At 36.6% G+C, this 20,998-nt stretch overlaps 1 protein-coding gene across 9 annotated transcripts in view; it reads left to right on the top strand.

Annotated features, from left to right (window-relative positions):
- The window catches only part of HMBOX1 (homeobox containing 1), a 166,148-nt gene that overhangs the window by 52,218 nt on the left and 92,932 nt on the right, over positions 1-20,998 (top strand). For all 9 annotated transcript variants that reach the window (XM_037042202.1, XM_037042199.1, XM_037042201.1 and 6 more), the window contains exons 3-4: positions 12,418-12,497; positions 19,575-20,051. In XM_037042202.1, coding sequence (XP_036898097.1) covers positions 12,475-12,497; positions 19,575-20,051 — 500 coding nt within the window. In that variant the 5' untranslated portion in view covers positions 12,418-12,474. The remainder of the gene's footprint in view (positions 1-12,417; positions 12,498-19,574; positions 20,052-20,998) is intronic.

Here is a 20,998-nt window from a genome sequence, read left to right as displayed (position 1 = left end):
ATGTGATTGGTATCACTTGGTTTAGTATATACTTGTGTTGTGTTTTAGTTCACCAAATGAAGAGTGCATTTTTCCAGCTATAAATTTTAGTTTAAAATGATGCCCTATTAGTTATATGTTGAAGTTATCTAACATTTAATATTTGGAGATATGGCATGAAGTATAAACTCATAATTTTAAGACTGAATCATTCTCTGCCTTTTATAAGGATTATCTTTAACCTGAATGAGCTTGGTAGGTATTTAGGTCTTTACTTTTACTCGTAGATTAACTCATACAAAAGAAGTAATAAAGAGTCTGATATATAGATTTAGCATATTTTTCATGCTGGTTAGACATAATATAAAAAAATTAAAATAGATTTGAGTCTAAAAATTATTCCAAAGATTAAAGAAGTCTTGTTACCGATAATCAGATATCAATCTGTAGTACAGAGGATGCTTTTGATAGCTAGTTGTATTTGCTAACATACAATAAATAATTTAAAATACTAATACTGTGTGTATGGTACATTATATATACTTCATAATTGTCACTGTAGTTAGAGAACTCATGAGCTTGTCAGGAGACACTGGACAAAAATAATTTAGAGTAAGGGATCTGAAATACATGGGGACTTTAGCAGCTAAAATTGAGGTAAGCCATTGTGATTTTGGAGTACAATATATGACCTTGCTTGGAGTGGGAAGGTCATGGGATATATAGAGGAACAAAAGAAATAGAGAAAAATATGGTGGCTGTCTATAGTCCCAGGTTTTAAAGACAGGAGTGTGAGAAAGCTGTGTGTTCCCCAACTCTGGTTGAGAGAGCTCAGGCGAGCCTTTTCTCATGACTGCAGACACCTTTTGTCTGTTCAGTCAGGCAGTACAAAATGTGAGGTCCTAAAATAACTGTAAGAGACTGTGGGGAATGTTCAAATAAAAGAAACTATTGTCCTTGGGATGCTTACAGTATTACAAGTGTTGGGGTAAAGCATGAGTTGGCTCCCCGGAATTTGACTTCAACTTTTGGTTGTAGAACATGAGCTGATTGGCTTCTTCCTTATTTTGAATTATATATTAGCATATCCTCCTGAGATATGGTAGGTAAAACACTTCTCCTCTTCTCTTTCAATGGAGAGCATATGAATTCCCTCATCCTCTGCCGTCTTATCCTTGTTTCAGCACTTACCTCCTAGTAAATTGATAAGATGGTGCTTCAAAGCTAGTCTTAAGAGTAGTTGATAATGTTTTCTGAAGTACAATTTAATGGATGCTGGGAATGTCCAAAAATAACATCTCTACTAATCTGTTGATGTCATAAATTCTACCATTAGCAGTTCAAACTAAATGTCCTATTAAATTGGGACATTGCTAGTAAGACTCTTTTTTTTTTTAAATTTAATCTTTATTGTATTTTTTTCCATTTTCTTTTCTTAATTATTTATTTATCTTTAGAGGGGAAAGGAAGGAAAGAAGGAGAGAAATATCAATGTATGGTTGCTTCTCATGAGTCCCCTGTTGGGAACTGGCCTGCAACCCAAGCATGTGCCCTCACTGGGAATTGAACCACAATTGTGTGGTTCGCAGGCCCGTGCTCAATCCACTGAGCTACACCAGCCAGGGCATAAGACTCTTGATTTAATTCCTATAGCTAAGACAGTGTTTAGTACGTTTAGTAGAAATTTTCAACTAGAGGTTCCTCTCTGATGTGATGCTCCCAGTAGTTCTCACTTCTCTGATTTCATGTTCTAATAGTATGTTACCCTTTGTTCATGCAACTCTGGCCATGTTGTTCTAGGTGCTATTCCTTCAACATGATAGACAATTTTTGCTTCAAGATCGTGATCTCGAATGCTCCATTCCCTATCTACGTGGCTTGCTTCCTAACTTCATTCAGGTCTTTACTCTAATTTAATTCCCTTGCTGAGGCTTTCTCACAGTCCATAAACTCTTTCTCAGCTTTATTTTTTTCTGTTGTACCTATTATGATCTGAATACTGTATGTTTGACTTTTTTTTTTAAGCTTGACTTTTATCACAAGAATGTAAGCTTTATGTGATCAGGGATTTTGTTTTGTTCATTGCGTATTTGCCAGTGCCTAGCATGTAACAGGTGCCAGTGAATATTTGTTGAAAGTATAAATGAATAAATATAAGATCATGCAGGATTGAGTCATAAAAAGATGTGCCTATAGAGAAAGTGGATACCAAACAATGATCTCATTGTGTAGTTTTTCTTAATATGGTATTGCTCAACTTCTGGCCAAGATGAAGGCATAGGTAGATGTGCTTAGCTTTCTCACACAAGCAAAAGAAGGACAACAACAAATATAAAAACAAAAACAATCAGAACTGCCAGGAAATTGAACTGTATGGAAGTCCTACAACCAAGGAGTTAAAGAAGAAACATTCATCCAGACTGGTAGGAGGGGTGGAGATAGGCAGCTGGGGTAAAAGGACGCGTGGTAAGGCAGCAGCTGGCAGACCAGATCATCACACATTTGCATGTGGAGAAACCAGGAGCAATAACTGGGGAGCGCAATAGACTGTACAACCCTGAGTTTCAGTGTGGGAAAATAAAGCCTCAAAACCTGGCTGTAAAATCCTGTGGGGGCGGGGAGCAGTTGCAGGAGAAACTCCCAGCCTCACAGGAGAGTCCATTGGAGGGACCCATGGGCTCGTAGAACGTACATAAACCCACCCACCCAGGAATCAGCACCAGAAGAACCCAGTTCACTTGTGGATAATGGGGGAAGTGACTGATAATCATGTGAGAGCTGAATAAGTGGCATTGTCCTGTCTGACCCCTCCCCACCTACAGCACAAGTGAGTTGCTGGACCCTGGCCAATACCTAAGGCTTTGCCCCTTACAATGTAACAAGTGTGCCCAAACCAAGACATATTGCTCAAATAAAAGAACAGGTCAAAACTCCAGAAAAAGAACTAAGCTACAAGGAGATAGCCAGCCTATCAGATGCACAGTTCAAAACACTGGTAATCAGGATGCTCACAGAAATGATTGAGTACAGCTGCAAAATAAAGGAAGAAGTGAAAGCTGTACAAATTGAAATAATGCAAAATATATGGGGAACCAGTGGTGAAGGGAAGAAAACCAGGACTAAAATCAATGATTTGGAATAGAAGGAAAAATAAACATTCAACTAGAACAGAATTTAGAAATAAGAATTTAAAAAAATGAGGAGAGGCTTAGGAACCTCCAGGACAACTTAAATGTTCCAACATCTGAATCATAGAGGTGCCAGAAGGAGAAGAGGAAGAACAAGAAATTGAAAAGTTATTTGAAAAAATAGTGAAGGGAACATCCCTATTCTGGTGAAGGAAATAGGCGTGAGGCCAGGAAGCTCAGAGAGTCCCAAAGAAGTTGGACCCAAGGGGGATCACACCAAGACACATCATAATTAAATCACCCAAGATTAAAGATAAGGAGAGAATCTTAAAAGCAGAAAGAGAAAAGGACACAGTTACCTACAAAGGAATTCCCATAAAACTATCAGCTGATTTCTCAAAGAAACATTACAGGTAAGAAAGGGTTGGACAGAAGTATTCAAAGTCATGAAAGGCAAGGACCTACATCAAAGATTACTCTATCCAGCAAAGCTGTCATTTAGAATGGAAGGACAGATAAAGCACTTTCCAGGTAAAGTCAAGTTAAAGGAGTTCATCATCACCAGTCCCTTATTATGTGAAATGTTAAAGGGACTTATATAAGAAAACGAAGAAGATCAAAACTATGAATAGTAATATGACAACAAACTCACAACTACCAAAACTGAACCTAAACACCAGAAACAAACTAAGCAAACAACTAGAACAGGAACAGAATCAGAGAAATGGAGATCACATGGAGGGTTATCAGTGGGGAGGAGGAGGAGGGAGAAAGGGGGAGAAAGTGCAGGGAATAAGAAGCATAAATGGTAGGTACAAAATAGACAGGGGGGAGGTTAAGAATAGTATAGGAAATGAAGAAGCCAAAGAACTTATATGTACGACCCATGGACATGAACTAAATGGAGAAATGCTGGAGGGAGGGGTTGCAGGGCAGAGGGTCATAAAGGAGAGAGAAAAAAGGAACAACTGTAATAGCATTAATAAAATATACTTAAAATATGGTATTTCTCACAAATATTAAATTCTTCAGGAAATACTTGCTAGATTCAAATATGGATAGCTTCTGTCCATTTATAAATTCTCTAAACTTTTAACAAAACCTTTAAATGACATTTAATTGACCCCAAGTTTCTGAATGATTGACTGGAATTTGTTCCTTTATTCATAGGTGAGTTAGTGTAAAAGTAAGCACTAATCTGGGAGTCAGGGTTTCTGGCTCCTCTTATCAGATTTTTTTTACCTGTAAGCTGAGGTGATTAGAAAACATTGTTAATGTCAATTCAAGCTCAGTATAAGATTTTATGATTCACCTTAATCTAGCTTAGTGAAATTTTTCTCTAATTCTGTAATTATTCTATTATACATTGGGAAATTGCTGTATGAGGGGAAATGCAAAATGATGAGGAAGATAATGGTCTTCCAGAAACTCGGGAGCACAAGTTTTGCTCTGGTAATTGTTTATCAATGTGTTATGTATTCTACCTGCAGAAGAGAATGGAGGCTCTGTCAGAAGCCACCAGAATGAGCGTCTGAACTGGTTCTGTGAATAAATTGTTAAAGTTTTACATCAAAGCGTTGTAGGAGTGCCAATAGGAATAGTTTTTGTGTGTGTGTGTGTTTTAGTTTAAGAGATACTCCTTTTTTTTTTCAATGATAGTCACATAGACTTATAAAATTAATTATAAAGGTGGCAGGAGACTGCCATTCAGATTTTAAGTTTTCCTGTTGTAGTGAACTCTGGAAAACTGTCGTAAGTTAAGCAACACTGAGATGCTGAACTTGTGAATGCTCAGTCTAGTAATTTTACCTACCTGAGAGGCATCAAAAGCTCTAACAGAGTTTGGCTCCAGGAGCTTTGTGATATAGACTGTAGACCAATGATAGGATATCTCCTTAGCCCTGGGAACACTCACTCGTGTTACCACCCAGCTATCAAGAGCAAAGTTCTTTTTTTTCCCCCCTTAGCACTTGCATAGCATTTAGCTTATAACAGATACTTAATAAATTTTTATACCAAATGTTTCAATTGCATTATTTTAAAATTTACTAACATAGAATATTTGGTGTTAATCTTTTGTTGTTTAGGATCAGAACCATAGAGATTTTCGTAGTTGATTGAGACTTGAAAAATAGGCATTTTCTTTTATTCACTAAGCAAAAATTTATTTACTGCTTACAGTGTTGCTAACACATTGGTAGGAGCTGGAACTACAATTGATAAGAAACAAACCTTGCTCTTAAAAAGCTCACATTCTAGGAGAGAAAGATTTGTGTATGAATTGTCATAATATAATATAGGAAATTTATTTATGATACTCTACTAGCACAGAGTTTGTAGAGGGGGTTTATTGTCTTACTAATAGAAGTCACGGAGACTGGTAGAAAGGAAAGGGGAAAGAAGGCGATGCATTTCTAAAGGGCTGGGAGATCTCCTTGGCTAGGGCTAGTACTTACTATGTAGGGCGAGGAGTAGAGGTTAGAGAAGCTAGTTTGGGAATATTTATGAGTGGCTTTGCTATCAAATTTGCCTTTAGTTATGAATAATCGAGTTTATTTAGGTTAGAATGTTGATATGGGAAGAAATATGGGTTATTTTGGATAAGCTCAAAATTGGTGTGCTCAAAGTTGTCTTTATGCCTAGACACTGTATTTACACAAGAGATGTGGCATTGCATTACTAGGGTTCTTTCTTGTCCTCTAAACCAGTGATTTCCAAGTAGAATTACCTCAGAATCTGTTTAAAAATATTTTTTGGACTTCCACCTCCAGTTATTTGGATTCAGTAGGTCCCGAATTGGCTAGGGATTCTGTGCTTTCAAAAGATACCCATGTGATTCTGATGCACAGCACAGTTTGGGAACAACTGACTTCAGCTGACATGGAGAGAACATACTGTTTGCTGTGATATATTTGCACTGTAATTCCTTAAAAGTGGAGTAGAATCATGTGTAATTTAACAGTAACTACCTCATGGGAATAGAACATCCTGAGACTTTAATAGTAGGGGATGCTAATTAAATACTGTAGTATAAACAGCAGCTGATCCATAGATGTGTTTTTAACTTAAATGAATCAGAAAATCTGAAATCAAGCCACAGAGTATACAAGAACAACTCCTTCAGAAATAAGCTACAAGGGAAGTGGTCTCTAAAATGACTTAAGGTATAAAAGTGCTGGTGATTGATGTCAAGTGCATTTGAGGCCACCCACAGGGGCAAAGATGGTGGCTCAGCCTCTGACATAAGGGTAAGTCTTCTCTAACATTTCACAAAATAGTCAGTAAAGTTTACCAGCAGCCTGTTATTAACAGAGAAATGTGTATTTTTATTTTCAGGTTATATAATTATTTTAAAATGCAAAAAAGTGGGGAACATATTGAGGGTAATGTCAAAAACCACCACATCTCTTAGTCAAAACCTAGAATTCCTGTCCTAGGCTCTCCTAGTGAATTCTGGAGAGCACGTGGCAGTCATGTGGCTCTTCTGATCGACTGTGTTCATTAATACAGCTTCAAGTTCGTCTAGCAGGGAGGTATAGTAGTCTAGAGACTCCTTTCCAAAAGCCATAAAGAATATTATTATTCCACCTTTTTCTATCTATTCCTGAGTTAGTTCGACTAATAACAAAAATAGTGCCTTTTATGTTTCAGATAGTACTTTAGGAGCTGGTACAGATAACAGACAATAATGGCACAGGTTGTAGACACATAGACATGTAACATAAACATGTCAACTAGTAATATTTGCTTAGAGTAAAAAGCAAAATGAAGCTATTTTGCTGTTTTTCGCTTCTTTTTTAAAGCTGAGTTTAGGGAAAGGGACCCTGGGAAGTGAAAGCCTGGTTCAGTTACATCATAGATGTTTAATTACTGCTTCTTGAATTAATATGTAAGACTTTTTGTCTGCAGATTTAACACACACAAAAATGACTTGGTGGTGGGAGAAAGTAGTATGTAATTTCAGGTCCAGGACTGGAGAAGTAATAGTTCCCTGTGTCCTGCTGTGGTTAGGCTCTCTGTAGGAGTCTTCTGTTGAATTTGGGGAGCCACTTTTTAGGAGAAGAAGGGATGATGACAAATGAAACCATGTCAGACTAGAAGAAGGACTGGTAATATTTAGTATGGAGATTCTTTGCCAAGATTATGCAGATATTTAAAAGGCTGCCTTGTGGAAGAGTTTAGTCTTTATTTATTCAGCCAGATGAGTAGGTTGAAGTTACAAAAAAAATATTTAGAATCATAAAAGGAAGATCTTTATCAGTAATACTCTCCATTAAACTTTCCTATCACTGGAAATATAGGGGAAACTATACAAGTATCAGTAGGTCTTTAGAAATTTGACAAGCAGTATATGTAATGGAGCTTTTTCAATAGAAATCTCCATGGAATGTAACATACTTAACCTTTAGTTGTGAATCATAATGAACAAAACTTAATGTAAACATCCTAAGATGTTTTTCTAAAAAATCATCAGATAGAAGTACCATATTTTTCCATGTATAATGCGTGCTTTTTTGCCCAAATTTTTGAGGGAAAAATAAGGGTGTGCATTATACATGAGTAGTACTAAGTCTGTGTCTATATAAGTGTTTTTAATTCTTTTATGTTTATGTGTCAAAAGTATAACTCTAAGCCCTGGCTGGTGTAGCTCAGTGGATTGAGCGTGGGCCTGTGAACCAGAGGATCGCAGTTCGATTCCCAGTCAGGGCACATGCTTGGGTTGCAGGCCAGTTCCTGGCAGGGGACACACGATACATTGTGTGTCCCTGGCAGAGGCAACCATACATTGATATTTCTCTCCCTCTTTCCTTCCCTTCCCCTCTAAAGATAAATAAATAAAATCTAAAAAAAATAAAAGCCTTTAAAAAAGTATAACTCTAGAAAGCAATAATGATATCTATATGCAAAATAATACCCTGGGATATGATAGTTGGTTTTGTTTCTAAATATTAATAAATAATTGAATTAAAAATTAAAACAGAATTTTTTTTTTGCCTGAGCGTTTGGGCCAGAAGCATGGGTGCAATTATAGATGGGAACACGTTATACGTGCTAAAATACGATGTGTCTGTTGCTCAATTTGTTGCACAGTACCTATCATAATTAAACATTTGCTCCAGAGAATGAAAATAAATGGTATACCTAATCTTGTATTTTGAAGAAAGATGAAACCTAACATAAGTACTTCAACTACAGTTTTAGTAAGGAAGTCATTAGCTGATTGACCTTGGGCAAGTAGTGTCTTGTCTTAATTACCTACCTCAGGGAATTGTGAAATTAAATGAGTTTGTATACCTAAAGCACTTGCCCGTGAGTGTCTGGCCCAGAGAAGTGTTCTTTAATAGTGTTAGTAGTTGTTACTTACAGTTTTAAGCTATCTAGAGGCATTATTTGAGAGGTTAGTATTTTAATCAGAGTTTTTAATTCCTAATATCTGTGGTTTTGTTTTTTTCACAACTGTCCATGTGCTTCCCAAGTCACAGCTAACTGCGGTGAGGCCTCATTTATCTGGCGTTGTTCAAGGGAAAATGTGTTTGACATTAAGTGAAACAACTTCTGATTAACTTCCTAAAATTTGAACTTTCCTTTTAACCATTTCAGGTTTTAAAAACAAGTGTATCACTCACGTAATTTATTGCCCTTTGGAAACAAAGACCCTAAGCATCCCTCTTTGTGATGTGTCAGGGTTGTTGTGCTCAGGCACAGGGTGGGGCCAAGGTACCTGTGCCTTGTGTCTCTGTCCTTATGGAAAGTGACACAGTGATCAGTGAATAGCTAATGCAAGAATGAACTCTGTGTTTCTTGTGAACCTGCTTTTGCCCCACCCTGCATTTATAATTAAAGTTATTTTCATTTATATTTTTCTTTTTAAGTAGCTCTCACTTTTTTCCTGTAATAAATCCTTTTTGTGCATTTCCCAACCATTTTCTAAATTTTTATGTCTAATCTACCCTGGATTTGGAAACCAGCTATTAAAGCTTTCTAATAATTGTGTGTTCAGAATGATAAGATGTCCGGAATTTGCTTGAAAATAACCAGGGGAGCAGGAAAGGGAGTTGTTAATTATTCAGGCTAGATGATGGATACAATTTTTACTATGTTCTTTCTGCCCGTGTACATGTGTGCAAATTTCATAAAAAGTTTCTAAAAGCCCCAGGTCTGTGTATATTTATTTCTTATCTTTGTAAGGATTCATGGGAAGCCTTGTAGTATTATCTTTGGACAGAAGGACTCAGAAGTAAGGGGTGGAGATGTTCACTTTTTATTTGTTATGGTGAAGTTTTTTTAACTGCCATGTATTAGGTTTATTTATATATTTGTATGTGTGTTTCTGATATATGTCTAATTTGGAACAAGATTCACCTTCTCACCTGTAAATTGAAAGTACTAATAACATCAACTTATGGGATCGTGAGTCTTATGTGCCTCTCTGTATTTTAACTCGTGTTTTGCTTTTGTTTTTAAATAGATATTTTAAGTGGATAACACTGGGTTCTGTGTGAGGTGCTGAAGAGCAGTGAGAGGGGCCCTGTAATTGCTTTGCAAACATCTGAGAATTCTTTTTTGTACCAAAACCTGAGTTTAAGGGTTTTTGTGATTGATGTTTGCAGTGATGGCTTGCTTGCTGCCTGTACCTTGACTTTTATGTCTTTATTTCTTGATTTAAATATTCTGTCCTTTCTGTGTTTACCATTATTGAGTGAAACAGATACATGTTCTACTGCACAATGTAAATTCAATTGTAAAACTGACATACTGGATTCACAATTAAGCATTTCCCAAAGGTGGGAGTATAAATTGGTGCCTCTTTGGGAGGCAGTTTGGTAAAATCTGTCATAGTTTACTGTGTATACTCTTTGCCGTAACAATTCCTTTGCTGGGAATTTATTCTAAAGTTAACATTCATATGTGTACAAAGATGTGTGAAGAAATGTGTCTGCTCTCTGGGCGGTAAAGGAAAAGAGTGTGGAATGGTAGGCAGACACCTTATATTGTATGTCTTTTGGAGTTCACCTTTTCTTTTACCTTACACGGTTACACTTTTTATATTAGAGAGAAAAGCTAGGGTAAAAAGAGCCTGCTTACCACCTGTGGGTAACACAGCATCTACAGGTCCTTGTTTCCAGTGAATTTTCTGGGTTATACTTTTCTTCAAGGGTCAACAATGCTGATAGTAGGCTTTTCTTCATTGCTCAACCTGACTTTGTGTAGGATTTGACAGCCCTCAACTAATCATTTGGTGATTGAGTCCATTTCTGATAGTAGGAACTTTTATAATTTCATTGCAGAACTGTATGGATTTATCCTTCTTTACCTGTAATCCTTACACATACCCATCCTTCAGCCCAACTTCATTACCTTTTGACTACCTGTTTTCTCTCCATGCTCATACAATTAGATATATGTGTATGGTTCTACTCTATTTCGTAAACATACTTCCTAATCTTCTTTAACTGTTCCTTCTCTCTGGAATTTTTCTTCCGATGGTTGTCACCTCCCTTCACACCTTGGTTTGGTGGAAGTCTGATTCTAATTTTCAGATAACAGCTGAGATTTCACTCTGAGAAGTTTTCCCACTTCTTTGTAACCTAAATTCTTCTAAATTGTTACTCTCAGAAACTTTGTATTTTTAGAGTATTCACATTATGCCTTTTATTAGAGGTGTCTGTGTGTCTACTTTTTATTTGACACTCCCCCACCGTTTAATAAGCTCCTACACTGCTGGTATCATATCTTACTCATGACCTTGTGCCAGTGCCAGGGTATGTAGCTACTTAATATATTTTAACTGGATTTGAGCAAGAGTGAAAAATGTATATTGACCAGTAATCAGCTTTGTAGCTTGGTGTTGCTTTTTTGTCTTGGAAAGGCATTCAGCAACATTTTGAGTAGATTTCTTTGTACTTTATATCTATTTTTTTTACTCCTCACCCAAGGACATTTATTTTCATTGCTTTTAGCAAGAGAGGAAAGGGAATGGTGAGAGAGAGAAAAGAGAACCATGGATTAGCCACCCTCTCCTACGTGCCCCTGCTGGGGATCAAACCCTCAACCTTTGGGTCCATGGGACAGTGCTCCAACCAATTGAGCCACACTGGCCAAAGCAAGAAACTGTATATACGTTTTTAGGATAGATATTTCTCAGGTCAGCAAGAAAATTAAGTACAACAGGAAGTTCATTAAAGCTACAATTTAAGATATGCAAATGTGAAAGGTTTCTAACTGTACCCTGTATATTTTGCATATATCATTAGCCACTGTTAGACACTTTGATCTTGTTTAGTATAATTCAGTGCTGAATGTGTATTTTAACACACGAGGGTTTTTGACATCAACATTTTAAACTTTTGTCTCATTTATAATCTTTAAGCTAAGGGAAATGTTTGCCTGTGTAGATTGTGGTTTGAAACTGCTAATAAGTTCAGTCAGTGATACACGATCTTTAGCTCCTAAACCATGAATAGTAGATTTCATTTTTTGTTAACCTCTATTTCTAAATTGAAAGGGGTCAGAGTGTCTGAGTGGCAAATAAAGCAGGAGAATACAATCAGAAAATGAAAGTACTAATTTCAGTTCCTCCATTATTAATGTATACTGTGCTCAGTAATCTAAATACAATATTGCTATTCTTCATCTTTAAAATGGGTTGTAATAGCCCCTGATACTTGATAGTTTGTGAAGTGCTTTATCATTACCATTTTAAGAAATGATTTAACTTCTTGTAGCTCGTTGAAGTAGTTATCTACTGTTCCTGTTTTGATTGATGGGGAAATTGAGACGTAGAGAAAGTAAGTTACTCAAGATTTGGCCAGAGAAATTAAGTCACTCAAGATTTGGCTAGCAGGGGAATAAGAAATATACTTGGAACGAGACCCTAGAATTTACCACACAGTTAAACAGTTAAGGCATTTAGCTGCAATCACACTGTGGTGTATTTTTGTTTGTAGAATTCTACATAAATGCACTAATGTTATTATCAAAGAATTATCTTGAATGTCATATATACACGTATATTCCATTGCATGTTTAAAAGTCTTTCTCTGGGTGGTGTCTGATAACAGATTAACATTCAGGGGGTTGGTTTTCATTACTTTTTTCCAAGTGAATAATTTCTAAAACTATCACTAGTATTTTTCTGTTTTTAAAATTTTGCTTCAAACTGGCTTCATTTTAAAATTACAACATGATTTTAAAGATATAACTAGCTGATGTTAAAATGTTAATATCCTTGAGTTGTATAATTCAATTTGTTACCCAATACTTGATTAACAAATGCAAAATTTCTGAATTTTCTGTCTTTATTCCACAGAATGGTAAATAACGCCGGTCATCTCTAGAAAGGATATTGATTCACCTCATGTAAAGTATGCTCAGTTCCTTCCCAGTGGTGTAAGTATCTAGTCCTTCTCTTAATTTTCATCTTCTTAATTATTTTAAATATAGTTAAGACTTCATTATGATGATGATTCAAAAATGAAAGCAGGCCTTTGTAGAGTTGAAAGAACTTTTTCATAATCATGTGGTAATTTCTTTGATAAATTTTCAAATCTATCAACTTTCTTTTACCATTTCTGTTTTCAACTTTGAATTCTGACACTAATTTTCAATTCAACATAAAATTACTCTATTTATTACATTAAACTGCTTAATAGCCTAGAAACATGTGAAGTAGATTTTCAGCCATTGAGAGAGCTGGTGTTAGATTCCTTGTGACAAGCATACTGTTGGAAGCATGTTACCTTAGTACTGCCTTTTCTGTGCAAATTCCTAGCACCTTAGCCATTTTCCTTTACCTACGTAGTTATTAAGTCTATCTATTAGCTAATGTAGTTGTGAGCCTTCCTTTGGAGTCAGGCAAAAAATGTAAATTGAGATGATGGTATTATGTTGAGAATTTTTTGGTGTCTGTGCTAGGATATGAACTAACCACTAGTTCATATTAAATAGGCCTCTGAGTAAAAGTATTCCCGTAATTTCAGATATTAGAGGAGATAGAGTATCTATTAGCTCGTTAAGTGCATCTTTAGAGTCTAATGCAGAGTGCCTTTAGCATAAGTATTTTCTAAAATTTGGTGCAGTCTCTGTTTCAATTAAAGTCCTTCCATTTTGGTTGACAGTTCTATAATCCAGTAAGTAGACACTCAGATAGGTTTTCCTTATTATTTGTGTTTCTCATTAAAGGTCCCCCCCAACCCCATTGATGCAGTCATTTATCGCAAGCTCTCTAGAGTAGGCCCAGCGGGTGTGAGCTGCAGCCTGCGCTGATGCTGAGTGGTTGTGTCCCTGGGAAGTGGGAGGCACTGCATGGCTTTGGGCTGTAGCCCCCCCCCCTCCTTTTTTCAAAAAGGATTTATTTAAGATGGCTATCCTTAATAGCCATTAGAATATAAGCATCATTTGCCCTGGCTGGTGTGGCTCAGTGGATTGAGTGCTGGACTGCGAACTGAAGGATCACCAGTTTGATTCCCAGTCAGAGCACATGCCCCGGGTACGGGCCAGGTCCTCAGTGGGGGGTGCGCAGGAGGCAGCCACACACTGATGTTTTTCTCCCTCTCTTCCTCCCTACCCCTCCCTACCCCTTTAATAAACTTATTTATTAAAATAAATGAATAAATAAAATCTTTTTTAAAAAAAGAATGTAAGCATCATGAGGTTAAGAGGTTAGGAATATTTGCCTGATTTATTCGTTGTTGCATCCTCTGTCGTCTGACACGTAGGAAACACTCAGTCTTAGTTGATTTAATGATTTTTGTTTAAATGGCCTCCAGTTCTCTGATTCCACACTTAATTTATATCCCCCCTTCTGTAAACTTGTTTTAACTTGGATTTTTTCCCCAAACATGCATGAAGTAGTTACAGAGAAATTTCAGTCTTAATCAGTGGTGATTTAGAAATAACTATTAAAGAGTGATTAACACTTTGGAATAAAATGCTCTTTTTCTCCAACTCTTTTTATTATGAAAAGAATATTTTTATATTGCTATCTACCATCATAGCCTCTATTATGCTTTTATCAGTTTTCCTATTGGTTTGAATTATGGAATCATTTTATCATACTGTCATGCTCCATCCATAGTAAATCTTCATTTCTTACTTATTCTTACTTCTTGTCATTTCCTTACTTTAAGGCTGCCACTCCTTCAGTGGTAATCTTAATTGTGAAAGAGGGTGATGTGCCGTACATAGTAAGAAGGGCCTGCGTACATCTTCAGATGATGAATGTTATGACTGACTGTCGAATGTGTTAAGTCATCATGTAGTGTATACCGTGTAATCCAAACAAAGGTAACTTAGGACCAGACCATCTTTTGCCGAGTCATTCCAGATAAAAAGATAGAGACAGCAGAATCAAGCTGAAGAAAATGCCGTATTATCCAATAAAGCCTTTGCCCTGCATTTCTTGGTACATGCTTTAAGTCTCCTACAAACTGGCTTCTTCCACATGGTGAGGAATGTACCAGATTAACATCTTCCTGCCGCTGAACACAGTCATAGTGATTGTCCTCTAGCCTATCCTGAATATTTTGAAGAGAGCAAGGTTTGGCTTCGTATGTGCCCACCCCATTAGTCAGGAAGTAGAGTATTATCAGTAGCGGCCCCAAGAACAAGTGGTCAGAAACAATGAGGCATTCTGGGCAAACAAAATTAATTGGTCCTTTGTGTTATCTCCTTTTATGACTTTTCAAATAAAAGTATGTTCCGTCATCGGTGAATCTGCAGTGATGTAAAAGAGTACATTGTTTCAGATACTGTGGAATCTTTAGTTCTATTACCATCTTTAGGACATATACTTTTTAGTTACAGGTTCATATAATATAACTCATTAATATAATTCATATAATATACTTTAGTTTCATGCTAATATAAAGTACTGCTCTATACAAAAAGAGATTTGAAGTTATACAGATTACTATCTGTTCTGACATAAATAAGACAGGAAAATATCGTGGGGACCACCAAAAATTTTTTCTCATACCTTTTAAATTCTTCTAGTTGGGCTAATCAAATTAACAGAGATTAACTGGACAAACTATTCAAAGTTTATTATACAAATGTACATTTGGGGTTGTCATAATGAGACCCAAAGAGGCGTTCAGCAGTTGAGGTTTATATTCCATTTTAGACAAAGGAGAAAGGGTGGGGGCACGGGTTTGGGATTTCAAGGGGAAATAGGCAATTCATAGGTAGCCAAGAAAGAGTGGAACACATGAACAACAAATTCATGCTAGGCAACCCAAGAACAGTGGAACTGAGGGGAGAATTCGGCAGAACAGGTGTTTTTTGCATGGATCTTTCCTGTCAATCATATTTAACTGTTACTAGGCTAAGGTGAAAGTTCTGAAGTGAGTATGTTAGGGTTTCCCTCCTGAAGCAGGACTTCCCATCTGACTTACCTTTGACAGGAAAGGGGGAGGGTCAAAGGTACTTTGAGTCTTTGTTTCTTAATAACCAGCTTCAAATCAGTATCCTGAAAGGTACATTTTGGGGTGGCAGAACTTTGGCCCCTGCAGTATTATGATTGGTGTTCTATTTGTTTTATTTTCCGTATTAAAAAACAGTTCTTGAAGTCTCCTATTTAAAGTAAGGGCATGTCAGCTTATGAAGTATTTTGAAAATGTGAAGACTAAAGTTAGCAATGGACAGGCATTCATTTTAAAGGGAAAAGAATGATGTATAGAAACCTCAATTTATCAAAGTAATAAATTCAAGGGTAAATTATTTGGATTACTAAAGGGTTTTGTCACCTACTTTAAGAAACAACTTCCTAGGGTGAGAGTTAGTAAACAGCACTCCCCCTTGTCCACAGTGGGTGTGTTCCAGGACTCCCAGTGGGAGACTGAAACCACAGGTACTGAACACTGTGTGTACTGTATTTTTCCTGTCTGTACATACTGATGAAATACTTTAATTCATAAATTAGGTAAGGGATTAACAACAACAACAATAAAACAGAACAATTGTAACTTTTAGAGTAATAGTTATGTGAATGTAGTCTCTTTTAGCAAATCAGCACAAATTTCTTTTACCTTCTTAATTTTGCAGGTAGAAAATTCATTGTTGTCCTAGATCTTAGCAACCTCAGCATACTTTTTTTTTTCTTATTAAGTTGAGAACTTTCCCCTTTTCACTTCAAGGAAGCACTTTACAGCTTCTCTTTGGTATCTCCCAGTTGTCAGCATCACTGTTGTGCTTTAGGACCATTAGTAAGTAAAATAAGTGTTTCTTAAACACAAGCACTGCAGTATCGCAGCAGTCCATCTGATAATTAAGATGGATACTAAGTGACTAATGAGTGGGTAGCCTGTAAGTCTGGAGATGCTGGACAAAAGGATGATTCACATCCTAGGGAGAGTGGAGCAAGACGGTGTGAGACTTCATCATGCTACTCAGAACAAGGCATAGGTTAAAACTTACGAATGGTTTCTTTCTGGTATTTTTCATTTAATATTTTGGAACCTTGGTTGACAGCAAAACCATGGTTAAGGGGGGACTGCTGTACTATTCAGCAGTTGATAGAGCTGAGGATTAAAACAAACTAAAGTGTTGTTTCTTGTAAGTCATTAGGAAAATATTCGTGTAGTTTTTTTTCCAACAAACTTTTTAAGTGCAACATATCTACTGAAAAATGTGCAAATCAGTAGTGTAGAAACTGGTGAATGTTCACAGCGAATGCACCTGTATAATATAACTAGCATAGATCATAGAACATTTGAATGACAGATCTTTTGTGTTAAGTAATGGGTACTGTTCTTTTGAAATTGATCAGGAGAAAAAGTAAATGAGTTACTCTGGTTGAAAATTTTCTCACTCAGCCAGGTAGATGATATATTATAGGGGGGTATATTAATAGAAAATTAGTAGAGTACAATTATAATAGCTAAAGCATTTAGCTAATAATTGGAAATAGTCTCACTGTCCAAAATGGATAAACCTGTGGTATATTCCTACAATGAAGTACCACTCAGCAATAGAAGGGAACAAACTGTTGATAGACACAATATTATACATGAATCTGAAAATCTTTATGCTCAGTGTAAGAAGCCTTACACAAGAGCACATAAAAATTCCATTTATATGATTTTCTAAAACAGGCAAAACTAATTTGTAGTAGGGGGTAAATTGGGGCATTGGTTGCCTCTGAGGGAAAGGGACAGGGAAGGGAGGTGAGGGGACTGCCTGGGATGATGGTGACATGTTGTATCTCCATAGGCATTTGAATTTCACATATGTACCTACTTCTCAAAACTCATAGAAAGGTAAACATATATGTCTTTTCTTTTATGTAAAGGTGACCCCAAAAGAAAGAAAACCTGAACAAATACTGAGCTCTAGTCAGTGATACGCAGGCGGAAGTATTTAGGGTGAAGTGTACAGATGTCTGTAACTGATTTTGCTTTTTTTGTGTTTTTTTTTGTAACTGATTTTGAAATGCATCGAAAAATAAGATGAATAGAGGGATGGATGCATATGGACTGGATATATATGTGATAAAGCAAGTAAGATGGTAATGGTAAAATCTGAGTGCTTAGTATATAGGTTCACTGTAAATATATTTTAGTTTTTTCTTTGTGAAATTTTTTATTGCAAAGTGGCTGGAGGAAAAAGCCTAGGCCATCCAGAAAGAATGTAATGATCATGAAAGTAAGGACTGCTGTGGTGGACAGTCACGTGCATTGGAAGGAAGCAGAAGATACTGGAGACTTCAAAGAGTATAATAGCCTGTACCCCAAATCATGTGCTTTCAGCAAGTCCTACCTTTATTGGAAAGCAGAACGATGTATGATTTTGGAGTTAGTAAGATCTAGGTTTAAATCTTTTCTGCTTCTTAATTAGACTTTTTACAAGGTACAAAATCACTTTGGGCCTTAGTGTCCTCAATAGTCAATCAATTAATACAAATTTTAAAAAAAGTCTACCACAGAAGGATGCTGTGAAGATTAGGTGACATTATATTATATGAAACTCTTGCCCAGTACCTTCTTAGATGTGAGTATTTAATAAATTTTTAATGTAGAGGTTGAAGAAACTTCTGCAGTTGACATTTATTTCCATCAGCAAACACTTGAGAGCCTACTACATGCAATGCATACTATTTGGCATAGAATTATAAAAATAAAAATAAAAGAAATTGCCAGTTTAAAATATATTAAATAGCAAATTTAGGTTTTATAAAAAAGGAATTAAAGTAGTAAGAATTTTTATGTATTACTTTTCCTTAAATTTAATACAGCCAAGCACCACTGAACCGTGGAGATACATTCTGAGAAATGCATTGTTAGGTGATTTCGTTTGTTAGGTGAATATTGTGGAGTGCACTTACACAAACCTAGATGGTACAGCTACTACACACCTAGGCTCTGTGGTACAGCCCGTTACTCCTGGGTTACAAGCCTGTACAGCATGTCACTGTACAAAACAGCACAAGAGAAAGTGGTGCAATCAAGAGACATGGTAAACACCACAGCAACACAGGCTGCTACTGTGGTGACACTGCATACTCTTCTACAGTGCATTGTTTTAGTAAGTAGAAAGAGTACACTCTACAGTAATGATAATAGTATAGTGTAGAAAATGCATGAATCAGTAACATGGTTGTTATCATTATCAAGCATTATGTACTGTACATTATTGCATGTGCTGTACTTATAAATGACTGTCAGTTCAGTAGGTTCGTTTGCCCCATCATCACAAACACGGGAGTAGTGCATTGCATCGTGAGATTGCAAAGGCTGTTCTGATGGCTAGGTGGTGATCTTTTGGGATCACCTAGATCTGTTGTGTATGTGGTCTGTTGTTGACTGGTGTTGTATTGTCATTGACCCTGGAACATTTTCTGATGTGCTGCAGCATCTTGTGTTAGTTAAAGTAAACATAATGTAGAAGCAATTTTCTAAGACAAATAAATAGTCAGTTTGGCTACAATCATGAAAGATCCATTTCTCAGGATATCACTTAACAGAGAATGCATTACAGAAATGAAATACAAAATTGCTAAGTGGTGGATAAAATGGTGCTTAATAAGTTTTTTATGTACCTCTCTCTTCTTTTTAAATCTGCTAGTTATTAGTATTTGCTTTGGGTTAGCTTATCGAATCATTTGTTTACAATAAATGAAGTTTTAGAGTTCCTGGGTCAGTTTTGCTGTTATTTAGTAAAATAAGATAATACAAAGTATTTTTTCAGCATTTGTTTGTTGATACTGTAATGCAGAATAATAAATTTGAGATAAAAAAACACCTGTGAGTAATTGTGTAGCCTGGGCTTCATAGTGTATTTATTTAATCTGTTGTTTTGGTGTTGCTGCTGTAACTGACATCTTGGATCATTATAATAGTAATGCCTCAGTCATGTTCAGTAAAGAAGCTTTAACATCTTCTGCTGAGCATTCTGTACAATGATATGTTCTTTGGTGTAGATATTGTAAATAAAGAGACATTTTTTAATTTTAATTTTAATTTTTTTTAGTTTGTTGGAAACCATGTCTCACTATACAGATGAACCCAGATTCACCATAGAACAGATAGATCTGCTTCAGCGCCTTCGGCGCACTGGAATGACTAAACATGAAATTCTCCATGCCTTGGAAACTTTGGACCGACTTGATCAAGAGCATAGTGACAAGTTTGGAAGAAGGTCCAGCTATGGGGGAAGTTCATACGGGAATAGTACCAACAATGTTGCAGCATCTTCCTCTACAGCTACAGCTTCCACACAGACCCAGCATTCGGGAATGTCCCCATCGCCTAGCAACAGTTATGATACCTCCCCACAGCCTTGCACTACCAATCAAAATGGGAGGGAGAATAACGAGCGGTTGTCCACATCCAATGGAAAGATGTCACCAACTCGCTACCATGCAAACAGCATGGGTCAGAGGTCATACAGTTTTGAAGCCTCAGAAGAAGACCTTGATGTAGATGATAAAGTGGAGGAATTAATGAGGTTGGTTCCTTTGCTTATTCAGAGTCCCCAGAATGTCTTTGTTCTTGGATTGGTTTTGAGTAATGAACTGTATTTCAGCTGCTTACCTCTAAGAACTGTGATTTCCCCCTGCCCACTTTGGAGATGAAAGAAAAAAATTTAATTTTATGTTTTTAATTTCAGTTTTCTCTTTTCAACTTAAGCTCTTTCACTTTGCTGTTTGATAAGCCTTTTCCATTCTCTCTGTTTATCAAAGCAAAGGTTAGCCTTCTCTTTATGGCTCTGATTGCCAACATCTGATGATCAGCTTTGCTAGTACATTCTATTCCTTAAATTCACTGTAAGTAGTTTTCCTAAGGGTTAAGGTGATTTTATCATGATACAGAATATGTACAGTCTTAATTTTTTCCTCCAGCATACCAACTAAAAAATAATTTTAAGCCCTTACACTATAAGAAGTAGTGTTCTTAGGAAGAAAAATACATGGTTTCTGTTTTTAAGTGTAAGTTCTAATTTTAGCAATAGAGGCCACATATATATGTTTGATGTTATCCATTACAAGCTTGAGCACTTGGGTTTTAAACCCTGAGAAAGGAGAAGTTCACTTGCAGCAGAGGCAATTAGGAATGGTTTCACCCGAAACTGGGGACACTTGGAGTGCAACAACCATGTGTTTCTTTCTTTTTTTTTTAAATTTTATTTATTTATCTTTGGAGAGGAAGGGAAGGAAAGGAGAGAAATATCAATGTATGGTTGCCTCTCTTGAGTCCCCTGCTGGGAACTGGCCTGCAACCTAGGCATGTGCCCTGACTGGGAATCGAACCGTGATCGTGTGGTTCGCAGGCCCATGCTCAATCCACTGAGCTACACCAGCCAGGGCCACAACCATGTGTTTCTGATTGTTGTGTCTCTAGGATACAAGCCTTGGTACATGGTAAGGGCAACATGTTAAGTGAATGGGTGAATTT

Source organism: Sturnira hondurensis, unplaced genomic scaffold (assembly GCF_014824575.4).
Source record: "Sturnira hondurensis isolate 20B ecotype Veracruz unplaced genomic scaffold, ASM1482457v3 Scaffold0003693, whole genome shotgun sequence".
In the NCBI taxonomy this organism is placed as follows: Eukaryota; Metazoa; Chordata; class Mammalia; order Chiroptera; family Phyllostomidae; genus Sturnira; species Sturnira hondurensis.
This window is presented reverse-complemented; position numbering and strand designations above follow the sequence as displayed.